The sequence below is a fragment of the Taeniopygia guttata genome, chromosome 31 (assembly GCF_048771995.1).
Source record: "Taeniopygia guttata chromosome 31, bTaeGut7.mat, whole genome shotgun sequence".
Lineage (NCBI taxonomy): Eukaryota > Metazoa > Chordata > Aves > Passeriformes > Estrildidae > Taeniopygia > Taeniopygia guttata.
The window spans coordinates 1,350,216-1,369,324 of record NC_133056.1 but is presented as its reverse complement, the minus strand read 5'-3'; the positions used below and the strand labels follow the sequence as shown (position 1 = coordinate 1,369,324).

General features: G+C 62.8%; 2 protein-coding genes across 2 annotated transcripts in view; one reads left to right on the top strand and one right to left on the bottom strand.

Moving 5' to 3' along the window:
* Positions 1 to 7,160, bottom strand: part of SPTBN2 (spectrin beta, non-erythrocytic 2) — a 33,837-nt gene extending 26,677 nt beyond the window's left edge. The window contains exons 1-8 of the mRNA XM_072920137.1: positions 6,954 to 7,160; positions 4,828 to 4,976; positions 3,562 to 3,735; positions 2,453 to 2,544; positions 2,001 to 2,081; positions 1,202 to 1,317; positions 999 to 1,111; positions 200 to 387 (exon numbers count right to left, since the gene is read on the bottom strand). Coding sequence (XP_072776238.1) covers positions 200 to 387; positions 999 to 1,111; positions 1,202 to 1,317; positions 2,001 to 2,081; positions 2,453 to 2,544; positions 3,562 to 3,735; positions 4,828 to 4,976; positions 6,954 to 7,113 — 1,073 coding nt within the window. The 5' untranslated portion in view covers positions 7,114 to 7,160. The remainder of the gene's footprint in view (positions 1 to 199; positions 388 to 998; positions 1,112 to 1,201; positions 1,318 to 2,000; positions 2,082 to 2,452; positions 2,545 to 3,561; positions 3,736 to 4,827; positions 4,977 to 6,953) is intronic.
* A 7,134-nt stretch (positions 7,161 to 14,294) lies between these two features.
* On the top strand, positions 14,295 to 18,673 carry RCE1 (Ras converting CAAX endopeptidase 1). The gene is made up of 8 exons (XM_032745733.3): positions 14,295 to 14,503; positions 15,157 to 15,259; positions 15,354 to 15,437; positions 16,069 to 16,147; positions 16,740 to 16,907; positions 17,411 to 17,482; positions 17,781 to 17,843; positions 18,359 to 18,673. Exons 1-8 carry the CDS (start codon positions 14,340 to 14,342, stop codon positions 18,568 to 18,570), a joined length of 945 nt encoding a protein of 314 aa, XP_032601624.3. The 5' UTR covers positions 14,295 to 14,339; the 3' UTR covers positions 18,571 to 18,673.
* The last annotated feature ends 436 nt before the right edge of the window (positions 18,674 to 19,109 follow it).

Genomic DNA, 19,109 nt, shown 5'->3' with positions numbered 1-19,109 from the left:
CCCCAGACTCCTCTGGGCAGCCCCCAGACCCCTCTGGGCAGCCCCCAGACCCCTCAGGGCAGCTCCCAGACCCCTCAGGGCAGCCCCCAGACCCCTCAGGGCAGCTCCCAGACCCCTCAGGGGAGCTCCCAGACCCCTCAGGGCAGCTCCCAGACCCCTCTGGGCAGCCCCCAGAGCCCGGCCCCGTCGGGGGTCTCACCGGGGGGGTTTCTCGGTGGTGCGGTAGGCGCTGAAGGCCTGGAGCTGCCCCTGCAGGCCGGGGATGCCGCGGGGCAGGCGCCGGTCAGTGAGGAGCAGCAGCGAGCGCTGGATCCAGCCCAGCAGCTCGGCCGCCTGCGCCTCGTATCGGCCAGCCAGGCCCTCGGCCTCGCGCGCCGCCTCCAGCACCTGCGGATGGACGGGGAACGGCTGTCTGTCCGTCTGTCTGTCCTCACATCTATTCTACATCCATCCTTTCATCAATCCATCATCCATCCATTCATTTGTTGTCCATCTGTCCATCCATCCCCACGCCCCTCTGTCCATTTTCCCTCCTGTCCATCCACCCACCTCCTTCTCTCTTTCTGATCAATCCATCCCTCTGTCCATCCCCCACCCGTCCCTCTGTCCATCCCCCACCCGTCCCTCTGTCCATCCCCCACCCGTCCCTCTGTCCATCCCCCACTCGTCCCTCTGTCCATCCCCCACCCGTCCCTCTGTCCATCCCATCTGTCCCTCCCTCCCCCCGCCCATTCCCGCGGATTCTGCCCAGTCCCCACCCCCCAATGTCATCTGTCCACTGTCTGTCTGTCCATCTGGTCCATCTGTCCATCATCTGTCTGTCCATCTGCCCATCGTCTGTCCGGCCATCCATTGTCCATCTGTCCATCCCTTCCTCCTGCTGTCCCCCTTTCCATCCACCTGTGTGTCCATCTCTGTGTCCCCCCAGTCCTGTGTCCACCCCTGTGTCCATCTGTCCACCCCTGTGTCCATCTGTCCACCCCGTGTCCACCCCGGACCTTCCCGACGCGTTTTCCCTCCACGGCCAGCGCCTTCATCCTGGAGAAGTGATGGTAGAGTGCGGCCACGTAGGTCAGCACTGACCGCTCGTCCGGCTGCTCCACGGCCACATCTGGGGGGCAGAGGGGGTCAGACCCCCAAATCCACCTCCAACTCCACCCAGAGACCCCCCAGTTCTCCCCCCAGCCCCCCAGCCCCTCACCCTCGGGGTCCAGCAGCCGAGTGACCCCCAGCTCGCGCTCGGCCACGGCGAAGGCGCTCTGCAGGTTGTGGAGGGCATTGGCTCCGCGCAGCGACTCCACGTCCAGCAGCTCCGGCCTGGGGGCGACCGGACCGCTGACCACTGACCGCTGACCACTGACCGCTGACCCACAGCTACTGACCCATAGCCACTGACCACTGACCTCTGACCCACAGCCACTGACCGCTGACCCACAGCTACTGACCCACAGCACCCCATACCAACTGACCACTGACCCACAGCACCTCATACCAACTGACCACTGACCGCTGACCACTGACCCACAGCCACTGACCGCTGACCACTGACCCACAGCACCCCATACCAACTGACCACTGACCACTGACCCACAGCCACTGACCACTGACCCACAGCTACTGACCACTGAACACTGACCCACAGCTACTGACCCACAGCCACTGACCACTGACCCACAGCCACTGACCGCTGACCACTGACCCACAGCACCGCATACCAACTGACCACTGACCCACAGCACCCCGTACCAACTAACCGCTGACCGCTGACCCACAGCACCCCAAACCAACTGACCACTGACCACTGACCCACAGCACCCCATACCAACTGACCACTGACCCACAGCACCCCATACCAACTGACCACTGACCACTGACCCACAGCCACTGACCAGTAACCCACAGCCACTGACCACTGACCCACAGCACCCCATAACTCCTGACCCCCGACCCTGCCCCATAACCCCCACAACCCCCCCAGCCTCTCCCCACCCGTCCCGCACCGGTGCCGGTGGATGAGGGCGCAGAAGGCCAGCCCGTCCCTCCAGCTCGTGGTGAAGTTCTGCACGTTGACATTGGGGTACCTGGGGGGGCCAGGGAGGGGGTCAGAGACCCCCAAAACCCCCTGGGAACCCCCCCAGACCCCGCAGGTCCCTTCTGAGTCCCCTCAAGGACCACTCAGAGCCCCCCCAAAGCCCCACAGAGCCCCCAGGAACCTCCCGAGCCACATGGAGACCACCCAGACCCCCCCCCCAGGACCCCTCCTGGACCCCCAGACCACTTCAGGATCCTCCCCTGAGACCCCCCAGGACCCCTCACCCCACAGTTTTAATCTGGCACCAGCCCCACAGAGCCCTCCCAGGATCCTCCAAACCCCCCATGGGACCACCCCCGGACCCTCTAAATCCTCCCAGGATCCTCCCAGACCCCGCCAGACCCCCCCAGGACCCCTCACCCCGCGGTTTTCATCTGGCACCAGGCCAGCAGCGCGTCCTTGGCCGATTTCCGCTCCCGCGTGTCCCCGGTCTCCACGCTGATGTCCTGGATCTGGGGTGGGGGGCACAAAAACGGGGGCAGGGACCCCCAGATTAGGGTGAAGAACCCCCCCTAAGCGGGTCTGGAACCCCCAAAATGGGTGCAAGCATCCCGTGGTGGGGTCAGGATCCCCAAAAATGGGTGTGAGACCCCCCCCCCCCCCCAAAAGGAGCCTTGGGAAGGTCTGGAGACTTCTGTGACCAAACTGAGACACCGGGGTGGGTCCAGGACCCCCCAAAAAGACTCCAAACCCCTAGGGCAAGTTCAGGACCCCCCAAAAAGACTCCAAACCCCCTAGGGCAGGTTCAGGACCCCTCTAAATGACCCCAAACCCCCTAGGGCAGGTTCAGGACCCATCTAAATGACCCCAAACCCCCCTAGGGCAGGTTCAGGACCCATCTAAATGACCCCAAACCCCCTAGGGCAGGTTCAACACCCCTCTAAATGACCCCAAACCCCCCTGGGTGGGTTCTGGTTCCCCCAAAAGGACCACGAACCCCCCTGGGTGGGTTCAGGTCCCCCTTAAATGACCCCAAACCCCCCTGGGTGGGTTCAGGACCCCTCTAAATGACCCCAAACCCCCTGGGTGGGTTCAGATCCCCCTTAAATGACCCCAAACCCCCCTGGGTAGGTTCAGGACCCCTCTAAATTACCCCAAACCCCCCAGGGTGGGTTCAGGTCCCCCTTAAATGACCCCAAACCCCCCAGGGTGGGTTCAGGTCCCCCTTAAATGACCCCAAACCCCCCTGGGTGGGTTCAGGTTCCCCCAAAATGACCACGAACCCCCCTGGGTGAGTGCAGGACCCCCTTAAATGACCCCAAACCCCCTAGGGCAGGTTCAGGACCCCCCAAAAAGACCCCAAACCCCCTAGGGCAGGTTCAGAACCCCCCAAAAAGACTCCAAACCCCCTAGGGCAGGTTCAGGACCCCTCTAAATGACCCCAAACCCCCCAGGGAAGCTCCAGGACAGGCACAGCCCCCGCAGGACGGGTCAGGGCCGCGCCCCCCACCCCATTTCCCCCCGCCCACCTGGAAGCGCAGGATGATGGTCCAGACCAGGCCGAGGGTCAGGCGGGGGTTGCCATCCACGATGTCGTGCGAGCCCACGTTCTCCAGGTGCACGCGCTGCTCCCGCAGGAAGCGCAGCGCCTTCTCCACGTTCTCCAGGCAGTGGATCCGCATCCGGCCCCGCGTGGGGCGCGGCTGGGTGGGGCACAGTCAGGGAACCCCCCCAGGGCAGGGGGCACAGTCAGAGACCCCCCATAGGCCGGGGGGCACCGTCAGGGAATGTCCCAGGGCAGGGGGGCACCGTCAGGGAACCCCCCCCAGGGCAGGGGGGCACAGTTAGAGACCCCCCATAGGCCGGGGGGCACTGTCAGGGAATCCCCCCAGGGCCGGGGGGCACAGTCAGGGAACCCCCCCAGGGCAGGGGGGCACAGTCAGAGACCCCCCATAGGCCGGGGGGCACCGTCAGGGAACCCCCCCAGGGCAGGGGGCACAGTCAGGGAACCCCCCCAGGGCAGGGGGGCACTGTCAGAGACCCCCCATAGGCCGGGGGGCACCGTCAGGGAACCCCCCCAGGGCAGGGGGCACAGTCAGGGAACCCCCCCAGGGCAGGGGGGCACTGTCAGAGACCCCCCATAGGCCGGGGGCACCGTCAGGGAACCCCTCCAGAGCAGTGGGGCACAGTCAGAGACCCCCCATAGGCCGGGGGCACCGTCAGGGAGCCCCCCCAGGGCAGGGGGCACAGTCAGAGACCCCCCATAGGCCGGGGGCACCGTCAGGGAGCCCCCCCAGGGCAGGGGGCACAGTCAGAGACCCCCCATAGGCCGGGGGGCACCATCAGGGAACCCCCCATAGGGTAGGGGGGCACCGTCAGGGAACCCCCCCAGGGCAGGGGGGCACCATCAGGGAACCCCCCCAGGGTAGGGGGGCACAGTCAGGGAACCCCCTTGAGGGGGTTGTCCCCGATTTGGGGAGGGGTCGCACTCACCAGGAGCCCCCTCTGAAACCCCCACGACCCACAGGGATTTCCCCATTCTGGGGAGGGCCCCCATTGGGGGGGTCACTGTTTTTGGGGGGGTTCCCCCTTGAGGGGGGTGTCCCCGATTTGGGGAGGGGTCGCACTCACCAGGAGCCCCCTCTGAAACCCCCACGAGCAGCCGGGGGTCCCTTTTTGAGGGTCCCCACAGGGATTTCCCCATTCTGGGGAGGGCTCCCATTGGGGGGGTCGCTGTTTTTGGGGGGTTCCCCCTTGAGGGGGGTGTCCCCGATTTGGGGAGGGGTCGCACTCACCAGGGTCTCCCCCGAGAGCCCCTCGAGCAGCCGCAGCAGGAGCCGCCCGTCCCGCAGGTCGCTGTAAAGGTCGCCCAGGTGCGACCCCTGCGCCAGGTGGGAATTCACCCACTTGGTGAAGGTTTTCTTCTGCACGGCCTCGCGCTCGTCTGGGGGGGCACGGGGGTGTCAGGGACCCCCAAAATCCCCCCTAAAAATCCACCCAAAGCCCCCAAACCCCACCCAAATCCTTCAAACCTCATCCAGAGACCCCAAATCCCACCCGAGACCCCAAATCCCACCCGAGACCCCCCCTTCTCCTTCTGCACGGCCTCACACTCGTCTGGGGGGGCATGGGGGGGGTCCAGGACCCCCAAAACCCCCCCAAAAATCCCCTAAAGGTCTCCCTATACCACCCCAGACTACCTAAACCCCACCCAGAGCCCCCCAAATCCCCCTTCTGCACATCCTGATCGGGGGTGGGGGGGCACGGGGGGGTCAAAGAACCCCAAAATTGCCCCTAAAACCCCCCCAAAGCCCCCCAGGGGTTGCAGCCCCCGAGGGGGGTCCCGGGGGGATCCCCCCGCATCAGCCGGTGCTGGATTAATGTTAAGAGGATTTGGGGGGGGTCCTTGAGGGGGCTCCTGAGGTGGGTTCCTGGGGGATTGGGGAAGTTTTGGGGGAGCTGGGGGCGACTGGGGGGTTTTTGGGGGTGTCCTGGGGGGTTTTGGGGTGATTGAGGGTGTTTGGGAGGGGAAATTTGGGGTGTTCCCCACATTTTTGCACAGTGTGCCCCCACTTTCTGGGGTCTTCCCCCATTTTTTTATTTTTCTCCTGATCTTTTAGGGATCATTCCCACATTTTGGGATTCCCCATCTCCATTTATGGGTTCTCTCCCTAATTTTTCGGTGTTTCCCCCTTTTTTCTGGACTTTTCCTCCTGCTTTGGCTTTTTTCCTGCATTTTTTTGTGGGCTTTCCCCCATTTTTGTGCTGTCTTCTCACATTTTTGGGCAGATTTCCCCATTTTTGGGGTCAATCTCCCCAATTTTTAGGTTCCCCATCCCCATTTTCGGGATCCTCTCATTTTCCTGATGCAGTTCCCACCATTTTCTGGCTCCTTTCCCCATTTTTTGGGGCTGTTCTCCCATTTTTTTTTCCACTTTCCCATCACTTTCTTTGTGTTTCCCTCACTTATTTACCCCTCCCAACACTCCAGGGCTCCAAATTCCCATTTTTAGGGATCTTCCATATTTCTGCTGACTTCTCCGCACTTTTTTTTTGGGTTCCTCTCCCATTTTTTATCCTTTCCCCCCATTTTTTGTGTCGTTTCTCCCTATTTTCTTGCAATCCCCAATTTTTTGCACTTCCCCCAACTTTTGCACTTTTCCCCCCACTTTTTCTTTTTTCTTCACATTTATTCCACTTTACGCCCCAATATTTGAACTTCTCCCTTACTTTTTGCATATTTCTCACAATTTTTCACTTTTCATTCATTTTTTTTCTTTTTTCCTCTGTTTTCTACACTTCCCCCCCAAATTTTTGTGCATTTGCCACAAATTTTTGCATTTCCCCTTCCCCCCTACTTTAATTCACTTTCCACCCAACTTTTATGCATTTCCCCCCCAATTTAGGACTCTCCCCTCCACTTTTTCCTCTTTTCTCCCCATTTTTCCACTTTCCCTACAGCATTTAAACTTTCCTCCTCACTTTTTATCCATTTTGCCCCACTTTTTACACTTTTACCCTACTTTCCTCACAAACCCCCGTTTTTTTTACTTTTCCCTCTATTTTCGTGCATTTTCCCACATTCTTTCCACTTTTCCCTCACTTTTTCTCCTTTTTTCCACTTTTTCCCCTCACTTTTTCTCCCTTTTTTCCCACGTTTTTTTCCACTTCCCCCCATTTTTCCCACTTTTTCCTCCCTTTTCCCTCACTTTTTTCCACTTTCCCCCCACATTTTTTCCACTTTTCCTCCCTTTTTTCCCCACTTTTTTTTCCACTTTTCCCCCATTTTTTTCCACTTTTTCTCCCTTTTTCCCACTTTTTCAATTTTTCCCCACCCCCATTTTTTCCCCCCGTTTTTCCCCATTTCCCCCTCCCCTTTTTTCCCTTTTCTCCCCAGTTTTGGGGTGTCCCCATCCCGTACCTGCCAAGGCTTTGATGCGGGAGCGCTCGAAGCGCCGGGCGGAGCCTTCGTCCTCCTCCTCCTCCTCCTCCTCGGGCCCCCCCGCGCCCCCCTCCCCCTCCCAGCGGGGGTCGCTGAACCGCGGCAGCTCCAGGGGGTCGTAGGGGGGGGGGGACAGCATGGCGACCTTTGGGGACCCCCAAATTTGGGGGGGGGGCGGCGCTGGGAGAGCTCAGGGGAGAGCTGGGAAAAGTGGGGGGAGGGGTTTGGTCACTTTGCGGGGGGACAAAGGGGGTGACCCCCACCCAAAGTGACCCCCGGGGAGCCCGAAATTAACGGGGACCCCCCCCCAATTAACGGAGACCCCCAAATTAAGGGAGATCCCCGCGAAATTTAATTAAAATACTCCTCGAATTCAGCGTTTTTCCCTACATTAATGAAGAAATACCCCCCCAAATTAAGGAAAAGCGCCCCAAATTAATGAAGAACCCATCAAATTAAGACAAATTTCTCCCAAAATTAATAACCCCCCCCAAGTTAATAAAGACACCACCAATTAACAGGAATTCCCGCACATTAATTGAGATCCCCCTCAAACCGTTAATCAAACTTCACCTTCAGTAGAGACCCCCCCCAATATTAAATCGAACCCCCCCCCAAATCCCCCCGGGAGCCCCCAGTTCCTCTGTGGGACCCCCAAAACTCCTCCAAGTTCCCCTCCCTCCTCCCGAGACCCCTCCCCAAAACTCTCAGGGTTCCCCCGGGACCCCCCCGAGCATTCCCAGGGACCCCCAAATTGCACCGAGTCCCCCCCAACCTCTCCCGAGACCCCCTTGAGGCCCCCCAAATCCCCCCCGGGACCCCCAACCTCCTCCCCATCATTAGAGCCCCCCCCAAAAACTCTCCGGGTCACCCTGAGCGCCCCCAAATCCTCTCAAACAAACCCCGAGCGCCCCAAAGTCCTCCCCGGGACCCCCAAAACTCCTCCGAGCCCCCTCCCCCGGCTGCCCAGAGCCCCCCCAGAGCCCCCCGCTCCCCCTCCGCGCCCCCCCCGTTAATGCTCTTAACGGGGATCAGCGCCCGCAGCGCCGGGGGGGTCTGAGGTGGGGGGTTTGGGGGCACAAACACGCGAATTTTGGGGTGAGGGTGTCCCCAAAATCACCTCAGGACAACGCGTGTGGGGGGGGCCCTGCCCGGGGATGCGGAGCCGCTGCCGCAGTGCCCGGGGGGGGCCGCGGGGGGGGATCAGCGGGGCCGAGGGGGGTTGCGGGACCCCTGGGGAGGTTTTTGGGGTGGGTTTGGGGTGTTTTGGGGGGGGTCTCCCCCTGTCTGACCCCCCCTCAGGTGTGTCCCCCCCCACCCTTACCTGCGCTGCGGCCGCGGCGCGCGCTGAGCCCGCGGCAGCTCATCACACCCCGGGGGGCGGGGCCTGAGGCCACGCCCACCGCCCGGGCACAGCGGACACGCCCCTGGACACGCCCCTGGACACGCCCCTGGCCTGGCTGTTGCCATGGCAACGGCGCAGAGGCCACGCCCCCCTCCGGGGGTTTTCCCGCCATCAGCCAGGGGGCGCTGAGGGGAGAGCGGGGCAAAGATGGCGGCGGAGGCCGTGAGGGGGCCAGGGGGGTTTTGTGGGGCTTTTTTTGATTTTTTGTGGTTTTTTGGGCTCAGGGATCACTAGAGAGGGTTGTGGGAGCTTTAGAGGTGGTTTTGGGGATTCTGAGGGGTCACTAAACAGGGTTATAGGGCTTGGCAGGTATTGGGGGGCCTCTCTGGGGGACACTGTGAGGGGTCAGTGGTCACTCAAGTGGGCTGGGGGCCCCTCAGGGGTCTCTATGAGGGGTGGAGGGACCCGAGGGAAGTTTTTGAGGGGTTTTGGGGGGCTTTGGGGGGTCTCTGGGCTCCCTTGGAAGGAGGGAAGGGGGAGCTTGGGGTTTTTTTGGAGTTTTTGGGGTGGATCATTGGGGTCTCACCACCTCTCCCGGCCCTGCAGCTCCTGGAGCAGCTCCTGGTGGCCCTGGGGACCCCCAAAAACGGGGAGCCCCGAAGGGGAGCTCTGCTGGTGGCCCTGACGAAGGAGGGGGCCCTGGGGGAGCCCCTCTGCACCCTCACAGGTGGGTGGGGGGTCCTAGAAGGGTCCTGGGGGGGTTCTTGGGGATTCTGAGGGATTCTGGAGGGTCCTGGGGGATCCTGAGGGGTCCTGGGGGGATCCAGAGGGGTTCTGAGGGGTCCTGGAGAGTCCTGAGGGATTCTGAGGGGTCCTGAGGGATCATGGAGAATATTTGGGGGATCCTGGGGGGGTCCAGGCTCCCCTCAGAACCCCGACCCCCCCCATTTTCCAGTGACAGCCACGGGACCCCTCAGCTGTGACCTCGACCCTGAAGTGCTGGGTGGGGGTAAGAGACCCCCCAAAACCCCCCAAAGACCACCCCAAAACCCCTCAGGGGCCCCCTGACCACCCCCAGGCACACCCCCAACCTTCCCAACTCCTGAACTCCTGTAAGAGCCCCCCAAAACCTCTCAGGGACCCCCTAAATCCTCTCAATCTCCTCTGCAACCCCACTGGGGGGTCCCATAAACCTCTAACCCCCCCAAAAAAAATCCCCCTAAACCCCCCCAAAATCCCTCCCAGCCCCCCGGGGGGTGCAGGAGCTGCCGGGGGCCCCCCCAAATCCCCGCCCCTGCTGCAGGCGGATCCTCGCCCGGGCTCAGGTGCAAAGGAGCTTCCAGGTGAGGTTTGGGGGGGCTGGGGGGGATTTTGGGGTCCCCCCTCTCTCTGTTCTCTTTCCCAACCCCCCCAAAGTCACCTTGGGGGGGGCAATTGGGGTCGGGGGGGCCCCGGGAGCCCCCCGGGAACGGGAATTGGGGCAGGAGGATAAAAATAGTCGGGGTGGCCTGGATTTGGGGGGGGTGGGGGGGAAATAATGGGGTCACGGGGGGGGGAGGGGAAATGGGGTCACGGAGGGGGGCTGGGACCCCCCAAAACACACGGGGGGAGTAGGGGGGGATGGGGTGGTGACCCCCAACCTGGGCCCAGCTCCTTGGGGCGGTATTGGGGTACCACCTGGACCCCCAGATCTGCCCCCCCCATCTTCCGGGGGTCGTGGGGGATTTTGGGGTCCCCCCCGTGCCCCCCCAGCTCTGTCACCCCCCCTCGCTGAGCCCCACCCGGGGGTCCCTGTGGTGGCTCCTGCACCGGACCAGCCTCGTGCACCCCGAGGTACTGGGGGGGAGGTTTGGGGGGTCCCCAAAAAGGGGAGGGGGCTCCCCAATGACCCCCCCGCCCCCCTCCCCAGGTGGAGTTCCACTTCTGTGTCAGCGTCGATGGGAACGTCGTGTCCCGAACCCTGAGGTGGGACTCCCAAACTGGGGCCACCTGAACTGGGGTCCCCCAGCCCTAACTGGGGTCACCCCACTCCTGGGGACCCCCTAATTGGGGTGTCACCCCTCCCCCCAGCCCAGAGACCCCCTGGGCACAGGCGGGAACGAGGCTGAGGGTGCAGAGCCGGCACTTCACTGGGTAAACTGGGAGGGACTGGGATGGGACTGGGATGGCATGGGGGAGACTGGGATGGACTGGGAGGGACTGGGATGGACTGGGGAGGATTGGGATGGGACTGGGGAGGATTGGGATGGGACTGGGATGAACTGGGATGGACTGGGATGGACTGGGAGGGATTCGGAGGGACTGGGGGGGACTGGGAGGGATTGGGATGGACTGGGAGGGATTCGGAGGGACTGGGGGGGACTGGGATGGACTGGGAAGGATTGGGATGGGACTGGGATGGACTGGGATGGACTGGGACGAACTGAGGGGACGGGGATGGATTGGGCGCACTCAGGACTGGGTTGGACTGGGATATGAACTGGAAAGGACTGGGAGGGACTGGGATGCAGTGAGGTGATCCTGGGAGAGACTGGGATGAACTGGGACGAACTGGGATGGACTGGGACAGGTCGGAACAGAGAGAGATAAACTGGGGAGTAGCACAGGGTCAAACTGGGATGAACTGGGATGAGGCAGGGGGTAGGTCTGGGATAGACTGGTCTGTACTGGTCCGAACTGGTCCGTTCCCCCCAGGCCGCCCTGCAGCCGCCTCCGCCCGTGCCCGGGGCCGCCGCTGCCGCTGCCGGTGCCGCCCCCGCTGGCGGCCGCGGGCTTCGGGGGGGACCTGGAGCTGCTCCCGGTCAGCGCCCTCGGCCCCCCCGGGACCCCCGCCGGGCAGGGACCCCCCCTCTGCCGAGTGCAAATATCCGGCCGGGGGTCCCGGGGGGTTTGGGGGGAGATTTGGGGTGTTCAGGGGGGTGTCGGGGTGTTCAGGGGGTGTTTGGGGAGGGATTTGGGGTGTTCAGGGGGGGTTTGGGGTGTTCAGGGGGTATTTGGGGTGGTTTGGGGAGGAATTTGGGGTGTTCAGGGGGTATTTGGGGTGGTTTGGGGAGGAATTTGGGGTGTTCAGGGGGTATTTGGGGTGGTTTGGGGAGGGATTTGGGGTGTTCAGGGGGGGTTAGGGGTGTTCAAGGGGTATTTGGGGGGGGTTGGGGAGGAATTTGGGGTCTTGGGGTGGATTTGAGGTGTTCAGGGGGGTGTTGGGGGGAGATTTGGGGTGTTCGTGGAGGGCTTTGAGGTATTGGGGTGGGATTTGGGATATTCAGGTGGAGGTTTGGGGTGGTTTGGGGTGTTTGTGGGGGTTTTGGGACACCTGAGCGATTTTGGGGTGTCCAGGGTGGGTCTCAGGGTGCTGGGGTAGGGGGGAAATTTGGGTTCCCTGGGGGATCTCGGGATGCCCAGGTGGGATTTGGGGTTCTGGGGGATTTTGGGGGGGGCCCATTCCCCCTGTTGCTCTCCTTGACCATCCCACCTTTACCTGTTCGACCCCGCGGGGGTCCCCGTGCCCCCCCCGGCCCCCCCAACCCTGTGGGACCCCTCTCTGCTGGGGGACTGGGGACGCTTCGGCCTGGCTGCAACCCCCCTGAACCCCAAAAACCCCACGGACCCCAAAACCCCCCTGAACCCCAAAAACCGCCTGGATCCCAAAAACCCCCCGGACCCCCGAGGCTCCTGTGAGGATGAGGAAGGTCTGTGGAGTTCCAGGGTTTTTTGGGGGGAATTTTGGGGCTCTCCCCTCCCTCAGCCCCCCCGTGTTGTCCCCACAGAGCCGGTGCCCCCCGATGTCACCTTTGGGGTGCGCTGGGACCCCCTTGAGGGGGACGGGGACCCCCAAACTTCCCCCGAGGGGGACCCCAAAACCCTCCTGGTTTTCCTCTTCCTGCGGCACCGGGATCCCTTTGGGGGGTACGACGCAGGTAAGGGGGGGGACCCCGATTTTGGGGTGTCCCCAAGCTCTTGGGGGTGTCACCAAGTTTTGGGGGTGTCCCCGTGGCTCAAGGGGATCCCCAAACTTTAGGGCTGTCCCTGAGGTCTTGGGCTGTCCCCAGTTTCTGTGAGGTCTCCTCATCTTGGGGGTGTGCCTCTGCTTTGGGGTTATTCCTCTGGGCTGTCTCCTGATTTCAGGGGTGTCCCCAAGATTTTAGGGGTGTCCACAAGATTTTGGGGTGCCCCCCCCTCCCCAGACTCCCCATTCCAGCTCAGCCACCGAGCTGGGCTGACCCCAAGGTTTGGGGGCTGACCCCAAGGTTTGGGGGTGTCCCCTTGGTTTTGGGGTCACCCCCGTGGTTCAGGGGTGTACCCCGGCTCCGGGGGGGTCCCCCACGGTTCGAAGACCCCCCCAAAATCCGGGGTCCCCCCCAGGGACGCGCCAGCTGCTCCTGGCCCAGCTGGAGCCCACGCTGCGCCTCGGCCGCCCCGCGCTGGCCCGGGGGCTCCGCGCCCTCCTGCACCCCCTCCTGGGGGAGCTGCACCGCCAGCACCAGGTGGGTGTGGGGTTTTGGGGTCCCCCCGACCCCCCCAAATCCCCCGTGACCCCCAAATCCCTCCTTGCAGGCCCAGCAGCACGTGGCCCGAGCCCAGGCCCTGGCGGTGGCCGCAGTGACGGCCGTGGTGGCCGCCAGCTCCAGCGGCCGCTTCCGCAGCGCCTGCCTGGGCGCCCTGCAGGTTTGGGGGTTCGGGGGGATACCCCCTGGGTTGGGGGGGGTTTGGGGGTGTCCCCGGTGTCACCGTGTCCCCCCGCAGGTGCAGGACACGCCGGCGCTGGCGGCGGCCGCGCGCCGCAGATGGGCCGAGGTCTCGCGCCGGCCGGGGCTGCCCCGTGGGGGTGAGGAGGAAATGGGGGATTCTGGGGGGTCCCCAAACCCACCCCGAGCACTGAACCCCCCCTGTGCCCTCCAGGGACCCCCCAAAAGCAGCGCCGGGGGCAGAGGGAGGGGCAGCAGGAGGAGGAGGAGGAGGAAGGGTCCCGGAGCAACCAGAGCCAGGTGGGGTTTGGGGGTCTCTCCCTCCTCTGGGGACCCCCAGTAACCCCCGAGACCCTCCCAGTAACCTCCGGGACCCCCCAGGTGCAGGACCCCGACGAGTGGACGCTCTGAGGGACAGGACAGAGCCCCCTCCCAGTGCTCCCAGTTCCTCCAGTCCTGCCTCCTCCCAGTTACACCAGTTGCTCCCAGTTCCTTCCATGGGTTTCATTTTCCAGTCATCCCCAGAGACCTCTCACAGTCCCAGTTCTCCCAGCCAGTCCCAGTTCTCCCAGCCAGTCCCAGTTCTCCCAGCCAGTCCCAGTTCATGTTGACTCTCCCCACTGATCCTAGTTTGCCCCACCAGTCCCAGTTCTCCCAGTGCTCCCAGTGCTCCCAGTTTCCCACCGTCAATCGCAGTTATCCCAGTAATTTCTGGTTCTCAGTCGGTCTCTCTTGTTGATTCCAGTCCCTCCCAGTTTCTCCCAGTTCCCCCAGTCCATCCCAGTCCTCCCAGTTTCCCAGTTCCCCCAGTCCATCCCAGCTTCTCCCCATCCATCCCAGTTTCTCCCAGTCCCCCCAGTTCCCCCAGTCCATCCCAGCTTCTCCCCATCCATCCCAGCTTCTCCCAGTCCATCCCAGTTTCCAACTTTCTCCCAGTCCATCCCAGCTTCTCCCCATCCATCCCAGCTTCTCCCAGTCCATCCCAGTTTCCAACTTTCTCCCAGTCCCTCCTAGTCTCCCCACCGCCCCGCCCATCACTGCCCCGCCTCATTTCCATAACCCCACCCCCTAAACGCACAAGCCCCGCCCACACAGACACACCCTCATTTCCATAACCCCACCCCCGCCGCACACAAGCCCCGCCCACACAGACCCACCCTCATTTCCATAACCCCACCCCCACCGCGCACAAGCCCCGCCCACACCGACCCACCCTCATTTCCATAACCCCGCCCCCTTAGCGCGCAAACCCCGCCCGCACCGACTCACCCTCATTTCCATAACCACGCCCTCGCCGCGCACAAGCCCCGCCCCCCGCGCCGGCCCCGCCCCGCCATGGCGGCCCCGCAGCCCCCCGGTTCCCCCTGGGCCGGGCCGGGGTCGGCAGCGGCGCCCGGAGCCGCCCGGGCCGGGCCGTGCTGGGCCGCGCTGCTCGGCTGCCTCAGCCTGGCCTGCTCCTACGTGGGCAGCCTGTACGTGTGGGGCAGCCCCCTGCCCAGGTACGGCCGCGAGCCGGGGGGCTCGGGGCGATCTGGGGGGGATTTGGGGGGTCTGAGGAAGGATGTGGGCTGGTCTGGGGGGGGACTTAGGGGGAGATTTGAGAGGTCTGGTGGGGATTTGGGGTCCCCTGGGGGGGATTTGGGGTCGCTGGGGGAAGATTTGGGGTCCCTGGGGGGATTTGGGGTCCTTGAGGGAGGATTTGGGGGGGATTTGTGGTTCCTGGGGGGAATGTGGGGCCCCTCGCTGGGGATTTGGGGTCCCTGGGGGGATTTGGGGTCCTTGGGGGGGGATTTGGGGGGGATTTGTGGTTCCTGGGGGGGATGTGGGGTCCCTCGGGGGGGATTTGGGGTCCCTGGGGGGATTTGGGGTCCTTGGGGGAGGATTGGGGGGGGATTTGTGGTTCCTGGGGGGGATTTGGGGTCCTCGGGGGGGATTTGGGGTCCCTGGGGTGTCCATGGGGTTGGAGGGGCCCTTGGGAGTTTTGGGGGGATTTCAGGTGCACAAAAAGGGGTTGAGGGGGGGTCTCCTAGTGCCTGGGGTTGTTGGTGGAACACCGGGGGGATTTTTGGGGTGCCTGGGGGTGTCGGGGGGGACACGGGGGGGATTTTTGGGGTGCAAATCCCCCTCCCCAGCTCCCCCGGCCCCTCCGCAGGGACCACCCGGCGGTGATCAAGCGCCGCTTCACCAGCGTCCTGGTGGTGTCGGGGCTGGCCCCGGCCCTGGTCTGGCTCTGGAAGGAGCTCACGGGGGTCAAGGTGAGCTCGGGGGGGTCCTGAAAAACCGAGGGGGGGTCCCAGTGCCCCCCAAAACCGCGCTGACCCCCCCCCCCCATTGCTGCCCCCCACCCAGGCCGACACCCCCCTGCCCGCGCTGCTGGGGCTGCGCCTCGAGGGGCTGCTCCCGGCCACGCTGCTGCCTCTGCTGCTCACCATGGTGGGTCTGGGGGGGCTGCGACCCCCCAAAAACCTCCCCCAAATCCCCCTGACCCCCAGGACCCCCCTCAGAATTTATTGAGCCCCCCCCCCCCAAAATGCTCTGCCTGGGCCTTTCATGTGCGGTTGGTGTGGGACCCCCGTGGGACCCCCAAAACCCACTCAGGACTCCCCAAAACCCACACAGGACCCCCCAAAATCCACTCAAGCCCCCAAAACGCCGTCAGGACCCCCCTAGGGACCCCCAAAGTCTCTATGATCTCCCCCAGGACCCCCCCAGAATTCACTGACCCCCCTCCACCCCCATATCCTTTGGCAGGGCTCCAGATCTGGTTCACCAGGGTGGGTGTGAGAGGGGCTGGGACCCCCCAAAATCCCTCTGGGATCCCCTAAAACCCTCTGGGACCCCCAAAACTCTCCCTGAGCCTCCCAAAACCCTTCTGAGACCCTCAAGTCTCTCTAGACCCCCCCCCAAACCCTGCCCACTCCCCATGGTGGGTATGGGGTGGAAAACAGGGAAAACTCCCCCAGATCCCCACCCTTGACCCACCAGGGGATGGAAAAGTGGGGTACGACCCCCTTGACCCCCCCCCCAAATCCCCCTGACCCCCCCAAATCCCCCCGACCCCCAGATCCTGTTCCTGGGACCCCTGATCCAGCTGTCCATGGACTGTCCCTGGCGGTGGCTCGATGGCATCAGGGTGGCCCTGGGTAAGGGGGGGACAATTTGGGGGAGAGGGTGGGAATTTGGGGGACTCAGGAATTGGGGTTTGGGGGGGGCAGGTGGTCCCCAACACAGGGAATATAATGGGGGGGGGTTTGGGGGGGGGGGTGAGTGGGTGAAATGGGCGAGTTTGGGGTGGTTTTGGGTTTTTATTGGGTTTGGGGAACCTGTGAGAATCTGGGATTTGTGGATCAGTTTTATGGGATTTTGGGGATCAGTTCTGTGGGATTTCTAGATCAGTTCTATGGGATTTTGGGGATCAATTCTATGGGATTTTGGGGATCAGTTCTGTGGGATTTTGGGATCAGTTCTGTGGGATTTTGGGGATCAGTTCTATGGGATTTTGGGATCAGTTCTATGGGATTTTGGGGATCAGTTCTGTGGGATTTGGGGATCAGTTCTGTGGGATTTTGGGGTCCCCCAGACCCACGGGTGTGGGCGCTGTGCCAGGGGGATGTGCTGTAGGTACAGAACCGCGGCTGGGATTTTTGGGTTTTGGGGATTTTTTGGGGGGTTTTTTGGGTTTGTCGTGTTTGGGATTTCGGGGCTCAGCTCTCTGGGGTTTTTGGGGTCCCCCAGACCCGCGGGTGTGGGCGCTGTGCCTGGGGGACGTGCGCTGGCTGCGGAACCAGGTGGTGGCCCCGCTGACAGAGGAGTTGGTGTTCAGGGCCTGCATGCTGCCCATGCTGGTGCCCTGCACGGGGCCCGGCCCCGCCGTGCTGGCCTGCCCCCTGTTCTTTGGGGTCGGTGAGTGGAGCCCTAAAATACCCCAAAAATAACCTAAAATATCCAAAAAATACCCTAAAATATCTCTAAAATACCCGCCCTGTGTTGGCCTGTCTCCTGTTCTTTGGGGCAGTGAGTGGAACCCTAAAATATCCCAAAACTACCTTAAAATACCCTCCCTGTGCTGGCCTAGGCTCTCTTCTTTGGGGTCGGTGAGTGGAACCCTAAAAACACCCCAAAACACTTCCTAGTCTGGTCTGTTCTTTGTTCTTTAGGCTTGGTGACTGAAACCCCCAAAACACCCCCAAAATCCACCCCAAAACCGCTCCATTCTGGCATGCCCACTGTTCTTTGGGGTTGGTGAGCGGGACCACAAAAGAATCCCAAAATCCCCCCAAAACTCCCCCTGACTCACCTCCCCTGCACCCATGAATGTTCCCTGACCCCCCAAAAAGCCCAAACCCCCCAAAAACCCAAACCCCCAAAAACCCAAACCCCCAAAAACCGAAATCCTGCTCCCTCAGCCCATTTCCACCACGTGATCGAGCAGCTCCGCTTCCGCCACGGCTCCGTCGGCAGCATCTTCATGGCAGCAGGTGAGGGGGGTTTTGGGGGGCTCTGGGGGGAATTTTTGGGGTTCCAGGGGTGTCCTGAGGGAGTCTGGGGTCTCCAGGGTGAAGGTTTGGGGTGTCTGGGGGGGTGGAATTTGAGGTTCTCATGGATGTCCAGGAGGGATTTGGGGTGTCCAGAGGGGGGATTTGGGGTGTCCTGAGGGAATTTCGGGTGTCCAGGGTGAGGATTTGGGGAGTCGGGGGTTTTCATGGTGAACTGTGGGGGTTTGGGGGTCTCCATGGGGGTTTTGGGATGTCCCTGACCCCCCTTTTCCCCTCCCAGCATTCCAGTTCTCCTACACGGCCGTGTTTGGGGCCTACACGGCCTTCCTCTTCCTCAGGACCGGTGGGTTTGGGGGCCTGGGGGGGTTGTGGGGTCCCCAGTCCCCATGTCCCTGTCCCCAGCTGTATTTTGGGGGTCCCCAATCCCTGTTTTGCTGTCCCCACATGTGTTTGGGGTGGGTTTTTGGGGTCCCCAATCCCCTTTTCCCTGTCCCCAGGTGTATTTTGGGGGTCCCCAATCCCTGTTTTGCTGTCCCCACATGTGTTTGGGGTGAATATTTGGGGTCCCCAATCCCCCTTTCCCTGTCCCCAGGTGTGTTTGGGGTGGGTTTTTGGGGTCCCCAACCCCCTTTCCCTATCCCCAGGTGTGTTTGGGGTGGGTTTTTGGGGTCCCCAATCCCCTTTCCCTTTCCCCAGCTCACCTGGCGGTGCCGGGACCGTTCCCCTCCTCCCGTAACTCCCTGGGGATGATTTGGGGTGGTGGGATGCTGCGACCCCGGCACTGGTGGGGGGGATATCGATGACCCCGGGGTGCTGTCTGTATTTTCGGGGTGCCACCCTCGCTGTCCCCGTCCGCAGGTCACCTGGCGGGGCCGGTGCTGTGCCACTCCTTCTGTAACTCCATGGGCTTCCCGGCGCTGGGCGCGGCGCTGGGGCACCCGCGGCGCCGGGCGCTGCTGCCCGCGTACCTGCTGGGCGTGCTGGGCTTCCTGCTGCTGCTGCACCCCCTGACCGAGCCCGCCTTCTTCGGGGTGCGCCCCCCGTGCCGAGAGCCCCCCGCCTGCTCCTGACACGGGCAGGGGGCGCCCGCCCCTCCCCCGGACCGACCCCCCCCCCTTTTTATAGGAGCCACCGCACAGAGTCTATTTTTGTGATTAAAGTGGTTTAAGGCTTTGTGGGGCGCGCTGGGATGGACTGGGGGGACTGGGGTGGGTTTAGGGGAATTGGGAGGGACTGGGATGGGTGTAAGGGGAGCTGTGATGGACTGGGGGGACCTGGGGTGGGTTTAAGGGGAGCTGGGATGGATTGGGAGAACTGGGATGGGAATGAGGGGGGACTGGGATGGGTTTGGGGAAACTGGGAAGGACTGGGATGGATTTAGGGGGAGCTGGGAGGGACTGGGGGGGATTAGGATGGATTTAGGGGAATTGGGAGGAACTGGGATGGGAATGAGGGGGACTGGGATGGGTTTGGGGAAACTAGGAGGGACTGGGATGGATTATGGGGAAATGAGAGGGACTGGGATGGGTTTGCGGGAACTGGGGGGGAATGGAAGGGGCCTGGGAATAACCGTGACGGACTGGAAGGGGAGCGGTGACTGGGATGGGAG

Excerpts from the sequence above, each read along its gene's own strand:
- RCE1 (XM_032745733.3), top strand. The coding sequence starts at position 14,340 with ATGGCGGCCCCGCAGCCCCCCGGTTCCCCCTGGGCCGGGCCGGGGTCG. Across the intron at positions 15,438-16,068 it reads TGCCTCTGCTGCTCACCATG|ATCCTGTTCCTGGGACCCCT; the intron begins GTGGGTCTGGGG and ends CCCGACCCCCAG. Across the intron at positions 16,148-16,739 it reads TGGCATCAGGGTGGCCCTGG|ACCCGCGGGTGTGGGCGCTG; the intron begins GTAAGGGGGGGA and ends GGGGTCCCCCAG.